The sequence below is a fragment of the Amblyomma maculatum genome, chromosome 4 (genome assembly GCF_055883805.1).
Source record: "Amblyomma maculatum isolate TAMU_Amacu chromosome 4, ASM5588380v1, whole genome shotgun sequence".
Lineage (NCBI taxonomy): Eukaryota > Metazoa > Arthropoda > Arachnida > Ixodida > Ixodidae > Amblyomma > Amblyomma maculatum.
In genome coordinates this window covers 37,642,906-37,665,650 of record NC_139347.1, presented here as the reverse complement: position 1 = coordinate 37,665,650, position 22,745 = coordinate 37,642,906, and the positions used below count along the sequence as shown (strand labels likewise).

Genomic DNA, 22,745 nt, shown 5'->3' with positions numbered 1-22,745 from the left:
GCTAGATATCCTTGGCACTACTTCCGCGGCTACGCATCCTCGGGCACTCCGCCGACAGGCCTCCCATTTCGCCATTCGGGAAGGCCTTCTCTACCGAAGGAACTACAACTCAGACGGCAGAACGTGGCTTCTTGTCATTCCGCGCCACCTCCGCTCCGAGGTTTGTGCCCACCATCATAGTGACCCGCAAAGCGCTCATGCCGGCGTCCTCAAAACATATGATCGAATTCGTCAAAGGTACTACTGGCGGGGAATGTACAATTTCGTACGTCGCTACATTCGCTCTTGTACCGCCTGTCAACAACGCAAGATTTCTCGCCACCCTGCTGGCCCTCTTCAGCCTTTACCGTGTCCAGCTCGCCCGTTTGATCGCGTGGGAATCGACCTCTATGGTCCGCTACCATGCAGTGCCGCTGGTAATCGATGGGTCATCGTCGCCGTCGACCACCTGACCCGTTACGCCGAGACTGCTGCACTTCCCGCGGCGACAGCTCGAGAGGTAGCCCATTTTCTTCTGCACCACTTCATTCTTCGACACGGCGCCCCCCGCGAGCTACTGAGTGATAGAGGTCGTGTCTTTCTTTCCGAAGTAGTCCAAGAGCTCCTGTCGTCTTGTAAATCGATACATCGAGCTACAACTGCGTACCACCCGCAAACAAATGGCCTCACGGAGCGCTTCAACCGTACGCTTGGGGACATGCTCGCAATGTATGTTACATCTGAATCTGGAAGCTCGAACTGGGACCAAGTACTGCCATTCGTAACGTTCGCGTACAACACTGCCACCCAAGCAACAACTGGTTTTTCGCCCTTCTTCCTCTTATACGGCCGTGAACCATCATGTACTCTGGACACAATTTTGCCATACCATCCAGATGCCTCTGAGTACAGTGCTTTGTCAGACATTGTACAGAAGGCCGAGGAATGCCGTCAGCTAGCTCGCACGTTTACCTCCAACACTCAAGGCTATCGCAAAGATCAGCATGATACCGATACTCCTGCTCCCACGTTCCAGGCCGACAGCTTCGTTTGGCTATGCGTTCCTGCCACCAACAAACTAGACACCAAATACCACGGACCTTATCGCGTCTTGGAACGCACATCCCCTGTGAACTACGTCATCGAGCCAGTCACCCCTTCTTCCGACCACCGCCGTCGCGGCCGCGAGATTGTCCACGTTAGCCGCCTCAAGCCATATTACAACCCTCTGGTCGTCTCTTCTCCCTGAGTCGCCAGGATGGCGACTTCTTCACGTGGGGGAAATGTAAAGAAGACAAAGAACCGAAAATGCTGCGGCATCGCCATCACCATCGCTTGGCTCCGGCGCCCATCTCTCGTGCTGAAGCTGTGCCCTGCGGCTGGCAATTCGACCCTGCTCTGCCCGAATTACTGGCAGCGCTAGACGTTCAAACAAACTATTAAATCCACATCGCACGTAGACTTCTGTGGAGCTTAGTGGGACATAGTAGTGCAGTTCGAATTATCCGAAAATTTGAAATATAGTTTCGAATTAAAGAGCTTTCACTGTTTAACCAGTAATTATTTAGCCTGGTCTCCTGAAAAGAGAAAGAAAAAAGACAGCAATTCATGCATTTTTAATCAAGCAGGAAGGTGTTCATTGATTCAAAGGAAAGCCACAGTCTGTCAGCTTCACTTGCTTCATGCTAGGTAGACTTACATTTGTCCTACATCTGGTTGCTGCATGCTGTCAGGTGAAAGGTCCTTTTGCATCGGTTTAAGCTGTTACCTAACGCAAACAATTCAGCGAAAAGCTATCCCCTGGAAGGCGCCGAATAGCAAAGGCCAGATGGCATCTAACACCACTTGCACGTGATGAGGAGTAGCTGCAATACACTGTCTAGCTTAGCATTGTAATCATAGTGCTATCTTGGTGCCCGTGTGAATAAGTGCGTTTAGGGCAGTTAGCCACACCATTCTAGTGCTTGACCACACCATTCTAGTGAGAAAAGGAAGGCTGCTCCACTTAAAATTTTGGCCTGGCTAATGCCATGACTGCTGCTAGCCAATTTATGGTGAAACACTGTCGAGGTGGTGTCAGCTTACTGCGATACATTTACTATGTCGTTCCCTTTCTTTCATCACACTTGACATGGCGCATAAGACACGTAAAACAACAAGGCAAGCACACTTGGGACGAGACAAAATACTGCCATGGGTGAGCTCCCTAAAACATCTCAGAGAGACATCCCCAGGCTCTTGTGAAAGGGGAAAGCTTTAACAAGTTTATCTAATATGTCGTCGGTGTTGCTGTCACTATCATTCTTTTCTGTTGTTCACACATACACCACGATTTCTGCCTCGGTGCTCTAATAAAATTTCATCGCATCATCTGCATGCCACGTCCAGTCTTGATGCATTGTCACCGAGCTCATCCCACAGTTTCATCATTAGCAAGCACTGATCACATTAGTGCTGCAGACCTGAAGAAAGCATGTTTCCTTAAATCAGTTCTTCACTGTGGAGACATGGATGTCAGCGCTTGCACCATGTATATGTACTTACCAGCCATCAGCAGCGTAATCTTGAAATCAGGTGGCTGTTCAGGACCTGCTTCCGTGCGCTGCAAACCTGCCTTGATGTTAGAGGGTAGAAAGAGTAGTACTTTCATGCTCTAGAGCTCTTTGTGGAAGTGCATGGAATAACATGCATCTGCTGAATTCTACTTTCCATTAGTGCAAAAGCTCTCTCATTTCTCACGCTTTTCCATTGTAGTGGTTGCACACGCCGATTCTGAAGGCACCTTGGAAGTTGTGTTGATGCTTCTACTTCCTGATGACAAATGTGGTGCACTTAGCGCCATACTTGTGCACTGAAATAGCCGCATGATAGCTTGCCATGCTCGTCGCCCTTACATTGGACCCTTTGGAACATACCGCTTTCAGTGGGGAGCATTCGAATAAAGAAAAAAACTTCACTTCCACCATCAGTGCAGATGTCACTTTACGTATGCATTTCAAAGATGCCTGGCAGTATTCCTATTTTTGTCTCTCTTTCGAGAAATATCAAGATCTATCACCGTTGACACTCTGTGCTGCCTGTCTCAGCTGCTATAGTGAAAACAGTTCAACGCTGCTGAACCAAATATTGAGCGAAAGCATTAGCTGCGGGTGACCGAGCGTTCTTCCTCACCCCACGTATAAAGCCCCGCTTTAACCAACCCATATGAACGTGCCTTAGTGGCCTATAGGGGTAACGTGAATGCCAGGGTCCTAGCAGGCTGATTCTGACATAACCATCCCATGTGAAACAAGAGACCCAAGTTGGCAGCTCCTGCCAGCCCGCGTGTCACATGGGGTGTGACGTCACAGCGTCACGTGGGCAAGACGTAACTGTGGCCGGGTCACGCGAAGGCTTGAAAGTGCGAGTAGTGTATTGCTTTCGCAATAAAATACAGGCCAACAGGTTTAGCTGTGCTCACAGGTTCAACTCATGGGCACTGAGAAACAATTGGTACCCTTCCATATTGATATTGCAGGCATTGCAGGCACCCTGCCTAATCCTTTTCAGCCCATTGTACACTGAACTACTATTCCCTTTTTCGGGTAGCATACAACTGTCGAAATATTAGGTGGAGGCAGTCCGTACTTGAGCACCGGGGCCAGAACTTTTTGGCCATTCTTTTGGCCATTCTTGTGGCCCTTAACATCCTGCATTATTGCTGTGCACTTCCTTTTCACCAGCCATGGGTCACGAATTCCTGTGGGGAATCACTTTGGGCAGATAGTATGCCACGTTCCTCGCAATGAAAAAACGGCACCTTTGCAGTACCACAGAAGTAGAGAACTTCATAATTCAAACATGCACACACAATGCAATAAAGCTCGCTACAGTCACTGCCACAGCATGACATGGCCTAGGAGATGACCAAGACAGTGGAGCATGAAGCAAGTTGGAATCAGAGAGCTCTCCGCCCATCACTTCGTACCTTGGCTCAGTTGATTCACGGTTTCAAGTGGGAAGGAGTCTTGCGAAGTGGAATATGTCTGGCGTGCAGTCTGCTGCAGGTGTTATGTTTTCGACGTAATCTTGCAATAGAAAATTTTAGCCACAAACATTGTTGTAAATGGGTACTTTACTATATGGCACACAGTAAGTTTGGTATTGCCGCAGCAGTTCATTGTATAAGTGGGTTTGCCTGTTGCTAACGAGGCCGAAGCTTGGCAGATACTCCTGTGCGAATGCAGTTGGGATGGATGTTGCTGTGCTATCGTTTGTACTAGGCACTGTGCCAGCCAGAAACTTGGTTGTTGGCTTGAATGACTATAAAGTTAAAGTGCCCCTTGGATCGAGATGCGAGCTTCAGCTAATGCGAAATTCCATAAATATTTTCAAGGGGTGTTTCTTCCCACTTTATTCCAATATTGCGTGAATTGGTGTGATGGTGTCAAGCAGTCCCGGTTTTCTTCATTGAATTTTTCCCTTCTTGTCATTGTCTTTGCCTTGCTTGCGCAATAAAAGTGCACTGCAGAAGTGACACAAAAGTTACCTTAATGTGTTGAGACATGTAACTGCAGCTTCCTTTTCTTGTGTGTTATAAAGTGGTAATCCATCTGTCTAGGCAAAGTTCATTTTATCATCAGTGTATTTAAAAGACAAAGTCTGGTGCACATGTTCAGCATCGAGCGTAGGCCCACAATAAAAAGTTTATGCATCCTGAAATAGATTACATGCAGTTCAATTGCGATTTTGTTAAACAGTGCGGCATTATTTGCTGAGGAGTACACATTGGCTGCTTTTTTTTTCTTCTTCTTCTTCTTCGACAGTCTCTTTTCTTCAACTTTTGACAGTGAGTGTAGAGTTGTGCGCAAAAGTGGAGGGAGGACACGAATTGACAGAATTGCATGGCAGCGTTTTCCAACAGTGCTGCAGGGGTTGTTTTTGCGATATTCATAGGGTGCTTCCCATGATATAGTACTTGCCCATGCGCTTCCGTCTGGCACACTTTTCTATACAAAGAAACAGTCATCGTAGCAGATTGCACGGTCTTCCCACTTTTGCGCATGGCAATACATGCTGGTTATAGCTGCATTTTGTTTATGACCAGACGTGGGTCATGGCACAATGTGTTGCCAGCGTGCAGCTTGATGGCACTGCAATTTGTATGTGCTTTCGTTGCTATGCAGAAAACTGGCACTATGAGCGCGATAGCATGAGACGTGGGCCCTCTGGGATGAACACAGGCAGGACGCAGTTTAGGGAGCCGAGGGATGCACCATACAGAGGTGGACACGAATGGAGGAGTGACTTACAAAACGACCAGGCCTGCAGGGACGACTCCTTGCTCTTCGTCGGAGACCAACGTGGCAAGGAAAATTCCTCTCCGAGGAAAACTTGCGGTGAGCTACACAGTGTTAGCAGCTGCAGCCTGTGCCTTTTTTTAAGAATTCTGAGAATTGGTTTGCCAGTCTATGTGCTACAGCAGAATCTTGTTGATACTATTCGCACGGGAATAATTGAAAATTATGGCACATTATTAGAAGATTGTATTATCCGAAACAGGCCCCAGAAGGCTGTGAATGAGGCTTACTTAACACGGAACTTGCATTTACGACTGAGCAGTGAATAGCCTGTCATTTTGCTCTTGACTTCTCAATGTCCGGAAGCAGGCATTTCTGAAACCTATAGACGCAAGTCGCACTTTCATCGCTTAGCTTTGTACCTGCAACAAAGCAGGGAAGAGCGTCTGAAACCTCAAGCATTACCACTCTGCCAACTCTGCCCTGAGCTTCACCCCCACAGATCACCTCCAAAGATGAACATGCGGAGAACTTATCCGCACGCGACATCTTTGTGCACTGCCAAGGTCACTGTGCCAACTGCGACAGCAATATACCAGCCTACGGGACTCTCCGCGAAAATTTTTAAAAATTTGGGGGACGCTTACGCTCCGCCGTTAAAGTTACGATGCAGTGGCGCTTCACGCGCATGGGCGATGTTTTTCTCGCTTTGTTTTATTTATTTTTTTCATACACCGATACTTAGCATCGGCACACATTGACTTTCCGTTCTCAGCAGTTTGATATTATTGAACACCTTTCTCATTTTTGTTTTAATTATTTACTTGGTCAAATATTACTACATTAAAAGTTGTTTTAATCGACATCAAGCATTGGCTTTTCAGTGTGAGCATTTTGACACCTTTGAAGCCCCCCTTTGCCAAATTTTTCATTTCTTAATTCATCAATTACAATGATTTGATTAACTTGTCATCGCCATTAACATACTTATCAGTCATCGATCACTAGAACCACAAATTATCACAATTCAATTTTTTTGTTACACAGCCTCTGATTATGTCCAATACGCAGTGTCGACAACTACGACGCCGACGGCTTTTCTGCCAAACGAGCTGCATAAGCTATTATTTAGAAAGTAAATTCTCAACGTCAGATTTGGGGAGGCGATTTGTTACGCGAGCAAAGAGTACTGAAACATCAGCATAAAGGATTACTGTTACTGCGTATTTGTTCTCTTGAAATTCAAAACCACAAAAGTTTTTATAATAGCTTCATATTCACATTATGCAAGCCAACGTGAAAATGTGATAAAGGCATCACTCTGGAACAGAAAAAAAATATATATATATCCTGCCAAGAAACTTAAGCGGAATTGTATGTATGTATCAGTAAGATTTCGCAATACTCATTGTGCAAGCAATATTTCAAATCATTTCTCATACTTTCGGTGCCACTTTTGGTGGCCGTGCAACCAAAACAACAAAGCCGGCATGCCCTAATTAATTGTGCTGCCGAATATACGCATTGCATAAATTTTGCAGGTCATGCTCTGGAATATACTATTATGAAATTATTCACGTTATTACATCAAGGTTATCCTGCGACACTAACCAGTACAGTGTTAGCATACAGTCAAATCTCAATACTATGAATAAATGAATTTTTCAAATTTACGATTTATCTTAAAACCGCCAGCAGATTTCTAATATTTTCAGTGTAAAAATATTTCAGAACTGTGAATTTCAGAATAACATGCATGACTTATCTTTTTTTCCTCTATAATCAAGGGCCATCAGTATTACGAATTTAACTTAAAATTAACAGTGCCACACCTCTCACATGAAACAGAAATCATTGTTTCTGTGTGCATGCCCTGTGGGCAGTACCTATCGTCATCACCATATCTAGTGCAAACTCCTAGTGCTATCGCAAAGCTGTAGTTTAAAACGCAATAGCCGGCTAACGAGCTTATTTGTTATGTGTCATTCACCAGTCGGTCGTGCCATTCACGCGTGCAGGCAGGTTATTTTTGTGTTGCGAATGATCATACTGCGAAGTTCGTGCAAAATTCAGTGATGATTGCAGCTAGCGGTAAAGTAAAGAAACGAAAGCAGTTTTCACTGCAGGAAAAAGTGACCATATTGCAAGAAATCGCCTTAGGGAAAAAGCAAATTGGCTTGTGCAGACAGCTTGGCATTGCCCCATCGACTTTTGTGGTCAGTTGAATCCCGCCACAACGAATACCGCCACAACGAATAATTTTTTATTCCCCGCGAGTATCCTATAAGAATTAATGGCCTAAATTTCTCTGCACAGCGAACCATTTTTGCAGAGCGTTTCCGCTTCAACGAAATTTTCGCGTTCAAAATCGAAACCGAAACTAGTTTTATTGGCGAGAAGTCCAAGTCAAATCCAAAGCCACATTAAGCATGAAATCACGTGATTGCAGTTCCGCCATTTTGGCTTTGTGTCGTGGTCGCGTTGTTCACTCGCTGCCTTTCTCTTCGACAACGACGAGTTTTCATCCGCAGGACACGATGGCAACGCAAGTGAAAAAACGCAAAACTCTTTCCCTTGAGCAAAAAGCTCAAATAATCGCCCAAGCAGAAAGCGGAAGGAAGAAAGCGGCAATTGCTGAAGACTTCGGAATTCCTGCAAGTTCGCTGTCAACGATTCTAGGCAATAAGGACAGCGTGAGAATGGCACTTGCTTCAGGCACATCCTCGAAGCACAAAAAGGTGACGCGGCCCCTCCATGAAGAGTTGGACAAAGCAGTGCATGCGTGGTTTGTGGAAGCACGAGCCAGCAACGCCCCCCTGTCCGGAAGCATCGTCCAGCAGAAAGCCTTGAACTATGCATGCCTACTTGGCATTGATGATTTTAAAGCCAGCATTGGCTGGCTAAACCGTTTCAAGGCCCGTCATAACATCGTTGGAAAAGTGTTGTGCGGCGAGTCAATGTCAGCAGACGTGGACGGAGCAGCTGCTTGGAAGGCGAGTAACATGGCCGGAATTTTAAGCAACTTCGCGCCTGCAGACATTTACAACGCCGACGGGACCGGGCTATTCTACGAGATGTTGTCGGCTAGGACGCTCGACTTCAAGGGGCAGCGCTGTCACGGCGGCAAACACAGCAAAAAACGCATCACAGTGCTGCTTTGCACAAACATGGATGGCTCGGACAAGCGTCCGCCGTTAGTCATAGGCAAAAGTGCCAAGCCGCGCTGTTTTAAGGGAACTCGTAGCCTACCTGTGCAGTACAAGGCGAACAACAAGTCATGGATGACCCGCGCTATTTTCACCGAGTGGATGATGGCATTCGACCGCGACATGAAGCGGCAGGGCCGTAAAGTTTGCTTGCTTTTGGACAATTTTTCAGCGCATCACTCCGACGAAGTCAAGCTCACTAACACGGAGCTGAGGTTTTTCCCTCCCAATTGCACGTCTGTCTTACAGCCTCTCGATCAGGGCGTGATTCTTAGCCTGAAGCGCGCTTACCGCGGGAGGTTAATTCAGCGGCTGCTTTTTAACACTGAAACCGGCCGAGACACGAAGGTGGACTTGTACGTGGCACTGCAGATTATGTCTGCTGCCTGGAGCACACTGGGGCGCTCAGTAATTGTGAACTGTTTCAGGCACGCCGGATTTGCCGAAGGTCGACCCGTACACTCTGCTGGCCTAACACCAGGCGTTACAGACGACGACGAAGAGGCGTCACCGGCTCCGGGGATCGCGGCCGCCTGGAAAACGCTGGGAGAAATAGGAACCGTGCCGCCTAATCTCGAGCTCGACGAATACATCGGCGCTGACGCTTGTGTTGTTGTTCACGAAGATGTGAGTGATGAGCAGATCATAAAAGCTGCTCGGAATGATAAGGACTCTTCCGATGAAGAAGACGACGACGTACAGGAAGCGCCGGCTGCGGCAACCGCCGTACAGGTGATGGACGCTTTTGATGTCATCAGGAATTTCGTTGCTGTCCGAGACGACGATGTTGCAATGGGTTTGCTGACCGAGTGCGAAAATCGCGTGACGGCGTTGCTCGCCGTGAAGCGTAAGCAAACCAAGCTTACAGATTTTTGGCATTAAACGCCTTTGCTGCTGCTTGGGCAATTCTTTCTGCGTTTCACGTCAAATTTTTGCGATAACGAAGTTCCGCGAGAACGAATTTTTTTTCGTGCATCGTGAATTTCGTTATAGCGGGATTCAACTGTATTGAAAAGCGGAAACAAGGTTGTCAAACTTCACTGGAGATGAGGTCATAGCGAACTTTTATGTCTTCTGTGCCTGAACAAAGTCCTTACTTTCATCGTCTGGTGCAACGACGTACCTGATGATGTGTTCTGCAAAGTGGAAGGTGTAAAGGCAAATAACTGATTTCTTCAATTAAAGCAGCTTTGAAGTTAGTGAAACACTTTCATTAAAAATTTTGCGCATCTGCTCATGTTGTGCCTGCTGCCAAGGTGCATCATTTTCATCTCTAGATTTAGCCACTGGCTTATAACTGCTCATTGTGACAGTTTGAAAATGCAAAAGATTTTTGGTAGTCCCTTGTGATTGAGTATATTGAGATTTGACAGTAGTACAGAGCATGTTGATGATAGTTCGGTATGTCGTGCACCACCTGCTGGGGGTTCTGCGAAGCTTATGTGAGCCCCATCTGCTGCGTCTCCCCGCCGTTTTTTGTATGTTTTTGCAGTGCGCTTGTTTTCACAACATATGTCGTGTGGGAGCTGCCAATTAGTCATGAATTTGCATTCTCGAGGCCTTTAATGGCATGAAGGAACAAATTTCTGCATTTTCAGACGCTCGAAGAACTATCAAATCAAAACCATAACTGAGGCCAGATATGCATGGAGAGCTGCTTGAATTCAGTAGGCACCTGCATGGCTGGGTTTTCTGCAGGGTGCAATGATGTCACGTTCCCTTACTGTGCTAAATGCTGGCATGGCGTCACCTTTGGCAACATTTATTGCCACAACACAGACATCTAAGCACGATGAAAGTGGTTCTTCCGTTTTGTCAATTTTCTGCAAGGAACACTGCAAAAATAAGCATGCACACATTAGCAGTCATTCTCAGTCTAAAAAACAAAAGTCTAGAGTTGCAGCTGGTGCAGTGGAAGATTAAAAAAAAAAAAAAGGCTGTACTGCGCATACTTTTGTTTTGGAGCCTTATTTCTCAGTGACCTCTCACAATGCCGCATTCATCAGTGGAGTGCCTTGTTTTGCAGCTCCCATCCCTAATGGTACTTGCAATGGCGTTGAGAGCAAGGGGATGTCACCTGGTGAGAAGGAAAAGTGCAAGAAGCCAAGCGATGTCCCTACGAGCGAACAACGCATGAATGACAGCGAGCCTGCTGAAGTTGCTGTGGAAGTGGCGAAGGAAATGAGTGGGCAGGGAGACCAGAACAGAAGTACTGACGTACAGTGTGAACCATCCCAGAGAAGCCAGCAGCTTGCCTCTCACTCTCAGTGTCCACAGCCCTCCATTGTATCTCAAAAAATCGCTGCAGTCTGTGGGCATAACCGTGACTCTGCCACCATTGAAATCCAAAAGAAAGTAGCTCCAGCGAGTAACAACACGTGGGCACATCAGAAGTGCTCAGAAGTGAAAGACAGCACAGCAGAAGTGCTCTACTTTCGGCCAGCTGAGTTGATGGTTCCAAAGCTATCGTTTTAATCTAAGGGTGCTCTGTAGCATCTTGCATACTAGTCAGAAATGGATTTCGTCATCAGGCACATTGCTTTTGCTGTTGCGATGACCACACATTAAACATTCAGTGGTTGCATGTTTATTCATAGCCATATTTTACCTATCGTGACAGTTGTGACATGAAATTTTTCAACATCAATTTTGAGACATTCAACTTTACATCAAGCTTCTGTTTTGTAACAGCTGATCAGCAGATGAACTGTTTCATAATAAGCATGCATCAATTTGCAAATTTAATCCTCAGAATTATTTATATTTACATACATTAAAGGAGGCCAATTACAACAGCCCCTCTGCTTAAGTGTTCGTAAATAAGCTAGTGCCGGCGTTTCTCATGAAGATTGCACCTCCGTCATGATTTCAAAATAAAATGTTTTGCACCAGTGACAATGCGCTAAGTAGTAGTAGTTGTACAGCCCAGTAACACAAACTGCACCAGGTTTTGCACGTTACCTGGGAGTAGTAAAAAGCTGCCCCTTCCTAGTAACTGCTTATTTGTACAAGACACCCTCTGGGGCCTTGTTTTTCATGATTGCAAAAAATCTCGTTCAATTAACATTACCTGATCCACACACACGAAGCCACAAATGGATGAAACTCCAATTAGGCATTCATGGTATTTCGTTACATAGTTGCTATCAGTGTCACATATTATTAAGCAGTTACATACCATTACTGAATACTATCCAGCAAAACCAACAGTGAAATTCATAACTATATATGCGTGTTCCTTATCATTCTTTTGCTTTCATAGCTTCAGCTTAGCAACACAAGAAACAGAACATTAGCCTGTTGCATCAAACTTCACAAATGGCAAGTCAGCTGTGGGAGGTCGGAATACAAAAAATGTTTCCTAGTGTTTCCTGGGGTAGTTTTGCTCAATTTATCCTGTACTGTGCCTGTTAAAGCACAATGTGGCAAACATGCTGAACTTTATTTTAACACTGCTGCCTCATCAAAATTAGTACCTCACGGGCACCTTGGTATGTAGCTTTTTCTTTGCACCTTTTGAAAACTGGTCACAGGATCCAATACTTTTGTACAAGTGCCTGATATTGCAGTGGGACACCACACTGAGACAATATGCTATCATTAAATAAATTGAATGAATAACATTTTTTGCCTTGAAGCGAGGATATTCACCACCGCAAATTAAACGTGCCGGCAATGACTATGGCACATTCCACTTGCCACTTGTGGAGTGATGGCGGAACAAACTTGCACCATGCTCAAAGGCAAACAACGCATGATTTAACAAATGCAAATCCTCAGTACATGAGGTTCTCCATATCTTCACAATAATTTACCATCCCTTCCAAGCATAACACACCAACATGTTCACCAACTGCTACAGCATTTTCCAGTGCAGGTAAATTAGGCAACGACAAGCAATCCTGTTTGAGTGCTGCAGTCTAATACACTCAATAGAAGCCTACCAATATTCACAGAAGAGTTAATAAAAGCTCAGTTTCGCTAAACAAAACTTTCCTTCTACAATTAGTTTGAGGGTACACACTAAAAGACATTGAAAGGGAATGCTATCTCTTGCCCAAAGCTGGGCAGTGGAACATTGCAGTGGGAGATCACTTCTATGGCATTATCTATACTCCGAAAGGCATGTTCTACATAACCATATTCATGGTTGCACGTGCACAAAGGAAATGCAGCCTTTGAACATGGTGCAAGCACCCATATTCGGCATCTTTTAGAACAGCTTGCATCAAAATAAAAACCATAACTTCTGCCAGCTCAACAACAATTGTACTGCAGTTGGCAACACGTAAGTATGAGAGTGCAAATAAAATCAGTTCATTGTAAGTGACTCTCAATGAAGCTGCCAGCGAAGTGTCGCATGGTTAACTTGTTGATGTGGCTCGTCGCTAAGTTCAGGTGACCAAAAGAGGACCGAAACCCACACAAGGTTCCGCACATTGTCTGCTGCTTCCGACCTCCTGCCTGCCTCAAGGATGCAGGTGCCAGTGAAAGTATAGACTTGGGGGTGGTGGGCCGTGGTGATGTGGCTGATTGCTGCGTTGTGTCCCCAAAGGAGGTTTTTATCTACAGTGTGCGGCTGCGTTAGAGGTTCGGCAGTATGTCTGGATGGACGTACTTCACCAGGTCATCTTGGCTGCCAATAAACACCACCTTTTTGGCTGTGACCTCATTAAGCCTAGAAGAAAAAGAATAAATATCCTATTGCTTTCTTTTTCGAAGCCAAAGGAACAAAAATGACCCCTTTGCCTTCGTGCAATACCAACGATAAAAATTATTCAATCTGGCTGCAGTCAAGTAAGCTCGATTAACAAACAACCTCTCTCGCCGACACTGTTTTAGAACTGCAAGTATGACATTAGTAAATGTTAAATTTTCCAACATTCAATGCATATTTTGTAATTTAATGCTTTTATTCTGCAGCTCGAGTGACATCACACGATGCACACGAAAGCTGCAATATATTCGTTGCGTTGCAGTTTTAATTTGCATTAAACTATGCTGCTCCAGGAGCTGGAAAAGCAAGGACTGGGATACGATATGCTCGGGTAGCACAGATGCACGTTGCAGCTATGTATTCAAACACGCGGCGCGCCCACCTGTCGTGGTGCATGAAACAGACGGGCATGGTATGCAAGCTCGCTAGAGACCTCCGAACTATCATATTGCTATTTTTACGGATCTCGCATGATCTTGTACTCACAACATTGGAGCCATTGTTTGCAACCTGAAACTGAAATCGAAACTGTGGAACAGAATAAATTCGATTATAAGATTATTTACTAAGCAAAGGCGAATTTTGAGCCATGACCTATGTTTACTAATATTTTATGCATAATTCCAAAGCAGAAATATATGAATAAAAATTTCATGTCTCTACCCCTTTAACATTTGCTGACATTGCACAGTACACTGGTGCCTTGGGTTTTTGCCTCCTTTGTCCGAATTGGCAGTCGGGTGCCCTAACCACTGAACCACTTGGTGGGGCAATTAAAAAATTTCTATCCAAAACATAATTTTCACTACAAATAGCATACCGGGGCCTTGCTTAATGCTAATTCTATTGCTCTCCAACAAAGAACATCAATACTTTATACACGTGCAAAATGTCCTACATAATAGTTCAAAACTGCAGTATTAGGATAATGGATTTCGTGAAATGCACATTGTGGAACCATGAAACAGTGCGATTTCAAAATGAACACAAGGTGTGGGGAAGAGAGCTGCTGCCACTCGCACTCACCTATACAAGAATTGCACTAAAGCTAGTTAATGCTTCTCTGCACATCTATATTCGCATGAAAATCTGTCTTACAAACTACAAACTATCAGTATTAAAACTACAGCCAGCTTTCTTCCTATGAGAAGCAAAGTGAAGGCTAACCGAACCTATTTGTATTGCAGGCACTTATCCAGCACTTCTGTTTTGCATTCCCGTAATCAGGCACATACATGCGTAAAAGCGGACAGACCATGTGAATTGCTAGAAGTACTGCTTTTCAGTATAAAAAGATGCGCCGACAAAATTACTCGGGTAAGATGGCAAAGATAGGGCGCATAGATAGCTATGTACTAAATCTACAAAATGCGCATGAGCTGCAGGTATTCCATCACTCCTCTCCACAGTGCAAGAATTTTTAAGTTGGCTTCACTATCACTGAACATATTGGCGATCGAAAAGCCTCCTCCTCTCAACTCTGTGCACGCCGGCGGGCAAGATTAAATGAAGAAAGCAAGCTGTGGCGGCGCCTTACAGCACACCGTCTTGACTGCAGCAAGCCCAGCCGACATCAGGAAGGGAACGTGCAAGGAGATGTCACCCTAATCAGTGGCAAACTGTCACGAGGAGCACTTTTTAAAAATTATCTGCAAATTATAGGCTCCAGAGATTCTAAATTTGACTCAAACGCTCACAAAGACTATCTCTATGGATTTGTAGCATTCGAATATTACCGCTATGCACATTTCAGAAACATCCGCTTCATCAGAACAATCTAGCATGCCACAGTGAGTGGTCTCTCCAAATTTGCGCACTGAATTACAACCAGGCATTGTCAACCCAGCTATACTGACTGAAGGAAAAAGGCCTTAGCCATTGATCTCCAATAGACCTCCCTGATGTAAGCAATCTGACATTTAAAAAAAGGTGTTTCCCAATGGGCAGAATTGTGCACTTTCATTTCTCAACTGCTTTTCTTGGGCTGAGCACTGCTTGCCTATTTCTCCCAATTCGGAATGGAATGCTGCACATTTTGCCTATCAGATCAGATATGTGCTCTTACGACGTAGGCCAGGAGATGTCTATTAGCCCTGCACTACGCCAGCTGCAGCATCCCCACAAATATCTGGCAATCGCAGAACATAGTGCTCGCAAGTACAGTCGCGGCTCCTGCCTTTTCTTGCATAATCCATAATAGCACAGGGGAGCACGAAGGAACATCCTGCACACAAAGCACTTAGGTCAGGAAATCTTACAAGCTCATATCGTATCGAAATTTGTATCAGCTATGATCGTGCTACCAATATTCTACTGTTCTTTAATTATATACGTCTTTTACTGGGTGATGAATTTTCTTGCCACCCATTGCTCACGCCATAATATAAGCAGGGTCGAGAGTTACCTTCCTACACACTGCTTGAAAAAAAAAAGTAAAGCAACCTCATTTTCATGATTACTCTTATTGCGAAGTTTTATCAACATCAACTGTGCCAAACACTTAGCAAGCAAAGAAGTGAAACCCTTGCAACTTACGCTCAAAAGTAATCATGAAGAAACGACAATGAGAAAGGCCCTGTAAACCACTGGGGCGGGGCATCTGCTCTGCTCTCTACATGAAATTTCAGTTAGTATCACAGTACAACCACTAAACCACCTCCTCCATCATAAATGACCAAAGCCGTCATCAACACCCAACTTACAGACTCTTTTTAACATGAGGCAAGCTCAACACTATATCATCCTGAAGAGTCTCAAGCTATTCTGGATTATTCCAGGATCCAAACTATGCTGCTGGAGTATGCCTCAGACATCAAATGGCATGCTCAATCATGCACTTACCATCCGCGGATGACAGCCCAGCATCCAGAAAAAATTGTGGGCGAGTTGAGGACAAGGCAGATACCAAGCCGCTCAGGGTAATGCTTGCTAAGCAGCCAGATGAGGTTTTTGATAAGAGGATAGTCCATACTGTTTAGACCAAAATCCTTAAGGTCAAAGATGATGCAAAGGTTGTCTACAACTTCCTCGAAGCACTTCTTACATGCTTCCTCCTACAGACGTGAAAAATACAAGCCAGAGTCAGGCATCGCATGGGATGATCGGCATTTCTACACTGCACAGCCTCACCAAGACACCGCTGATGAATAAAACAAGAAACCTTGTTCCAGACACAGCAACGACCATGCACACGCACAAAGAGTAAATTACATTTGCATGCTTTAGCATCTGATACAATAGTTACATTTGTTAAGCAATTCAAAATTTAACAAGGAAACTAACTATTTTCAATGCAACATTGAGCCAAGAATGATCCTCATCAATCAGGCTAAATCTGTGGTAAAATAAAGACCCCTCTACGTGAACCTCAATTGCCAGTAACTTGCATTACTCATAACGCTGCATAACCTTCGCACGTTTTCCACACATGCACACACCCTTCCAACCTAGCAAGAGTGAAGGTGAATTGCAGTTGGCATTGCATGTGACATGTGATGGAGCTTATTCTGCTCTTTGCAAATAACACCTTCTTCAGGAGCATGACGGCTCATATTCTTCTGAAAGCTGATTGATGTTCCCAGAAATTCCTTGGCCCACTCTTGGCCACTAAAGCGTGGCTATGTGCTGTTACAAAACATTACATGATAGCATGTTTCCTCGAAGTTACCATATCTTATTATAGTAAAATTTCTATTGCAATCACTTGTTAAAGTTCTTTCATGATTGTTTACTTGAAATGCTCCACATTACTACTCAGCCACCACCTCCACAAATGCGTGACAAAAACCAAACGACTAGTACAAGCGTGTAGATTGGCATACAAACTGCACTAACATAACTCTTTATTAATGCACAGAACAAACGATCACCACGCAATTGTAAACGGCACCACATTGGCTCAGCAATTAGAGCACTGCTGAATCCAAAGGCAAAGGTTCAATCCCAACCGCGGCAACCATTTTTCAGTGGAAATCTCCACGTACTGCGCAATGTCGGTGCATGCTTCAAGCAAGCGCCCTACCCTACGGTATCCCTTATAGCCAGAGTCACTTTGGGACATTGAACCCTATTAACCAAACCAAATATGACTCTAAATAAGCCTGGGAATAACCCCACATTAAATAAGCCTGGGAATAACCCCACATTGGCATTAAAAAATAAAGTGCAAATACAGTGGTGCTTCATTAATATGAACAACTTTTTCCCGTGCAAACTGTTCACATAGCCAGTCATTAGCAGTAATGACCTGTGCAGAAAAATAAGGTTGAAGGAGTATAGACACATCATTTTCGGGTTCGTGTTTTATCCTTTGTAATGATGCCTAAGAAAATTTGTACATGAATCACCACGTCATATTTGCCTACGACTGCTGAATAATCGAACTTCTTTTCTCACCTGTTTCTGTTTCGGCTTCAACAGCCGATCGATGGCTGTGATGTCAAAATCAAGTCATATAATCATTCCGGTGTCATTTGAATTCACTACAATGATAAAGCCAATCTGCCTCAAGAATAGGAATCACTACAAGTGAAGAATCAGTTGTTATATCACTGTTTTTCATGCTGCGCGCCAAGACTTGATTGTGACATCACAGCCACCATCTCTCGGCTGCTGAAACCAAAACTGGTGAGAGAAGAAAATTCAATTATAAATCATTTAGCAGTCGTAGGCGAAAACTGCGTTCAGATCAATATACAGGAATGGCTTACGCATCATTAACAAGAAAAATGCCACCAAAATTTGGTGGCTATAGTCCTTTAAGGTGTGCTTGAATATCACTAAGTAAATAAACTATATATGCTACATAATAAATAATTATAAATTATAATAAATAATAATAAATAACAATATAACGATAGAAACAATGCCTGTTTTTTCTCATAATGGTGATCTTTTAAATAGAAAATAGATGAAACCTTTGGAGCATAAAACTCCAAGCACATTAGCCTAGCATCTAGTATCTTTAAAATAATGTCAGTCAGTTTATGCAGCTAGTAGCCCATGATATACATGACAGCACTGCATGTTGTGATGGCATTATTCTTTACTCAATTGTTCGTATCCCACAAGTAGCTAGTATAGGGAGCTTGCATGAACCGATGCATGCTGGGCAATCCGCCATGATGTTGTTGACAGCAGAAGACACAGCACGTCACTACCACACTAGCCTCATCTAAATGGTCGCTTAGTACACGCAGATGATTCTGGCGTGATTGGACAGGCCGACTGCGGGTTCTTCTCTTCACAATTCCAAAAATATGTCTACACGAGTGCGAGAAGGCAAATGATCCCTCTAGCGACGCCGACGCAAGTGGCTGTACAGGCCAACACACTGAGATCGACACCAATCCGGGAAAGTAACAAACTACTCGCCAGAACTAGAAGTCATGAATGTCGGCGATGTCGACGGGCGGCCACAGGTCCAGACGCATAGTGCAGTCAGTCGTCTGCGCGTAGCGTGAACAGGTCAGCACTGCACTGCTTTGCATTCTTCATAGCGCACCCGATTTTTCGGGCACAGCGTCAACGCGTACGTTCCTCACTGATATCTTGCAAAATCTTGCACGCACGTAAGGGCAGCGCATGAAAAGCTGAGTGTTTGCTCGGTGAACGTCGAAAACGACACGGCCCTTGCTCCATTCAGCCTGGCTGCGCTGCCCGCCGTCTGCTGCCAACGACATCATGGCGGACTACCCAGCATGCATCGCTTCATGCAAGCTACCTATATGTATTGAGTGAGATGACAGGTGCTGAATGCGGCCGTTAACATAGCAAAAGCTGCGGAGAGTTTCTTCACACCCATTCATACAATAAGGCCAAAGGGAAGGCACATCAACCAGGCCTTCAAAGCATCAAGTCACAAAACAAAACAAAAAAGTCATCACTCAGGCCTCTTTTTCTTTACCAATGTTTCTCACTGGTGTCCTGAAAAGAAAGTGGAGGAAACATCTTTCTCGGGCAAATAAGATTTTCCTCCAATTGCTATCTAAATGAGCAAAAAAATGTGGGCTAATGGACTCTGCACATTTTCACCATCCATTTTCTACACAGCAAGTTTTCATATAAGCGAGATATAAAAATATACTGAATAAATTTGGTCCTTGGAAAAACTATCTCCAATTCCATTCCATACAAACTAAACTCATATTAAAGGGACTTACTTGCCTGTGCCTCATTTCTGCTCACAGTATGAATTGCACATAACTACAAAATGTCAAAACCTTTTTCAGACATTATAAACATTTTCACACCTTCATATTATACAAATAGCTCAGCCAATTCAAACAAAAACAAAATATCAACTATAAAGTGTGCCTAACATCATAGAAAACTACTCTCTTATAGCACAGTGATTGACATGCCAGCATATTTCATATCTGACAGTGGTGAAAAAATGCATTTTTTTAATCGAAACTAAAGTCCAAAAGGAGCCATACCAAGATGAAGACGATGAACCTAGTCAGCTCATCAATGTCCCTCTCTTGGACATTATGCTTGCAGGCAGGGATATAGATGACGGGCCTGAACATGGGAATAAGTGCACAGAGATTAACCACCACGAAACCCATACCAAAACCAATCAGGTCACTTATGCTGTTGGAGCTCAGTCAGCACCACAGAGATTAAGAGAAGTCTCAATGAATGGATACAAACACGAGAATACAGCTCTCATACACAAATCCCGTACAAAACAAAGAAAGCTAGCATAACAAGGGGCTAAACCTTCAAGCGCCTCTGAAAAGACTGAAATAAGCTCCGACTCAGAGTTGCACAGAAGAAGAAACAAGGTGTATACGACTTTTGCATTTAGCAGGTCACAGACCACCAACCTTTATGTCCGGCATTCTGTCTGTTACCCTGAAATATACAGAAAAGTAAATGATGGCAATCACACACCTGCCATAGAAGTCTCGGTTGGGAAGAACCATGGCTTTCTTGGACTCAATGTTTCTTTTGATATCAGGGTCACTGGAATTGATTTTCTTAACCCCGTATTCTGTGCGCCATTTGTTGCACTTGAGAATTGCCTGGAAAGCTGCATCAACTGTCCGAAAGGCTCTCAAGAACCTTCTGATAGAGTAGTCGTTGTGATACTGCAAAACAATTGGCACAATTTCAGTACAGGTTCTTCAATTACTGGCCTTTACTGGCTTAACCCACAAATGAGTTCCTATTAACAGAATAATTAGTTATTTGACAAGTTCCCGCTCGTCACACCAGTAGAATCAGAAGTGCTTTTAAGTGCAGGTCACAAGAGACACGAAAACTCGTGCCTCTATTCATACACCGTTACGCTGCTTCGACCATAACAATAATACATTTTCTACATAATTAATTTCTTGCTTTCACTTGCAATGAGAAGATTGAGGCTTGCAATGCATTCAGTAAATGACCTCGCGTCAAACGAAGGAGCAGCACAGAAACTGCTACAATGATGAAACTACCAAGACCGTACTGACCTGCTCTGGGTCTGCGTCAAATATCATCTGAAAAGAAAAGAAAAAAAGCGTTAAAGCTGGGCACGGCAGCAAAAGCAAAAATGACGTAGATCTGACATACCGCGGCGGCACTCCACATTAGCCGGTACTCATTAAAGGGCAGCATGTCTATCACATTAGACTCACTTTCAGTCGCTTCTTGAGCTCTTCGAAATCCTCCTCCGATACCGGTGACGGCGTTGAATTCTGATCTGCCATTGCTGTAGACATAAAGACATCAATTGTCAACGAGTCGTCATGAAACCGAAAGCATGTGGATGCAAGCCATATCGAGTTATCGCTGACATTGTGAAATACAGACGGCCATAAGAAGGATAAGAAAGGAAGCAGGCATCTAACAACTTGTTGACTAAACATCCCAATGACCATTTTGTGAGGAAATTGCCACGATTAGCACAAGAAACCGAAGCAACAAGTTATCTTAGCGAGCAGCTGTGTCATACAGTTTTCAGTAGCATTTTCCCAACAAGCCCAAACCTTCTCCTCACGCTTCTGCAGCATTCAACTTCGTAAAAGCCAAATTCAGGTCAAAAGCAGTAAGAATATCCATTACTTATCAATGAAAAGATGAAACGTATGGTTTGAGCAGAAAGGCGTGGGAACGTAGAAACAAGAACCCTGAGCAAAAACCTGCGTTCAACGAAGTGGACAAAGTGTCTGCAGCATTTTCTGTTACCTTCGATAACTGTGTCGAGTGTATTGGGCCGGAAATTAAGTGGTACAATCGCTTATCATGGTCAAGCAGATCAGAAAATCAAAGCTGGTATCAGACGCCCTGCAGCTCCTGCAACCGCGATTCAACGGTCGCCGCTGCTCACTAGATGACGCCACCGACTCTTTAAAGTATGTTTCCGTCTTTCCGTGTTCTGGGCCACGTAAAAAGCTCACACGTCTTTTGGTGCGCCGTTACGTCATCATGTTGGAGAGAATTGTCTTGAATCTCTTTGCAAACATAATAATAAAGCTAAGACAAAAAAAAAACGTGTTAAATTTATAGTAATGCTATAAAGATACATTATAATTAGGATGCGCAAAACGTTGGTCGTACCGTTGGTTGGACCGTCCTCAGTCGTACCATGCCATACCAAGGAACGAAAACCAAATGGTGTGTGTTTTGCGTGTTTTGTGAACAGACAGTTTCGCAGGGATGTTCGCGGGCATGTCCGCGGGCCTTCAAAGCGCGCCACAGATAGTTCCAGACCAGCAGTACGGTGGTAACGGTTCTCCTTTTTTACAAACTTGGGCATAATGCTAGGTCAGTCACCTAACCAACGTTCACCTAGCATAGTAGGGGTACAGTGCTGTAGTAGGGGAGATGAGATGAGAAAGGTAGCAGAACCTTGAGCAGCACATATGAAGCGAGGTAATCAGATCGAGAACAGAGGCCCTCGAACATTGTTTAGCCTGATGAGTTGGGGAAACATTGTCAAACTACAAAAAATTAGCCTGGTTTAGCTCCGTTTAAACCGATTAAGAAGTGCCAAAGCGCTGTTTGCAATAGTTTTGCCTGACGGATTTAGTATTGAGAAATTGTGTTTTATGCTGTGGACTTGTGTGGACCGAGAATTGAAATAAATAAAAGAGAAGAAAGAAATAAAGGAAAAAGACGCGCTTCTCAACAGCCGTCGTCCGCCACCGAAGCGGCGGCAGGTATGACGGGATGCACAACAGATACAGATACACCGGTGACAAGGAACCTCCGCCGCAAAGGGCAAAGGCCCCTAGGTTTACAGCACCGAAGGGCCGGGAGAAGTCACGCTCCCCACCCTTGAGGAAATTGGCACAACGATGTCACTGCACGTAAAAGTCCTAGGGGGTGGAAACAATTCCGTTCCCTTCTATAGGCGGTACCTATCTCACTCTAACAGTCTTACCTTTTTCCGCATAACTTGTGGCGCGGCTCAGCTAAAACAGTGAAAGATGATGCGGTTATCCTTCCCTAACCACGAATTTGAGACTGACGCAGAGTTCGCAAGGGGCTTGTGTACTATATGGGTGTCAGTGCACGCAAAGTGCTCCGGCGGCGTGGCGTGCAATCACATCCATCGCTTGTTGAAGTGGGATA

At 44.4% G+C, this 22,745-nt stretch overlaps 2 protein-coding genes across 3 annotated transcripts in view; one reads left to right on the top strand and one right to left on the bottom strand.

Annotated features, from left to right (window-relative positions):
* The window catches only part of LOC146190743 (piRNA biogenesis protein EXD1), a 37,400-nt gene extending 26,352 nt beyond the window's left edge, over positions 1 to 11,048 (top strand). Inside the window, exons 12-13 of the mRNA XM_084601118.1 lie at positions 5,145 to 5,357; positions 10,491 to 11,048. Coding sequence (XP_084457244.1) covers positions 5,145 to 5,357; positions 10,491 to 10,939 — 662 coding nt within the window. The 3' untranslated portion in view covers positions 10,940 to 11,048. The remainder of the gene's footprint in view (positions 1 to 5,144; positions 5,358 to 10,490) is intronic.
* On the bottom strand, positions 11,036 to 21,531 carry LOC146190742 (uncharacterized). Of its 2 annotated transcripts, none has more exons than XM_084601119.1 (7): positions 21,357 to 21,531; positions 20,807 to 20,880; positions 20,642 to 20,668; positions 20,079 to 20,275; positions 19,619 to 19,703; positions 16,023 to 16,234; positions 11,036 to 13,142 (listed from the first exon to the last, which is right to left on the bottom strand). In XM_084601119.1, the coding sequence occupies exons 2-7, from the start codon at positions 20,876 to 20,878 to the stop codon at positions 13,049 to 13,051; spliced, it is 687 nt and encodes a 228-aa protein (XP_084457245.1). In that variant the 5' UTR covers positions 20,879 to 20,880; positions 21,357 to 21,531; the 3' UTR covers positions 11,036 to 13,048. The 2 variants fall into 2 exon arrangements, with proteins under 2 accessions (XP_084457245.1, XP_084457246.1); XM_084601120.1 differs by lacking the exon at positions 21,357 to 21,531 and adding an exon at positions 21,234 to 21,338.
* Positions 21,532 to 22,745: the final 1,214 nt, after the last annotated feature.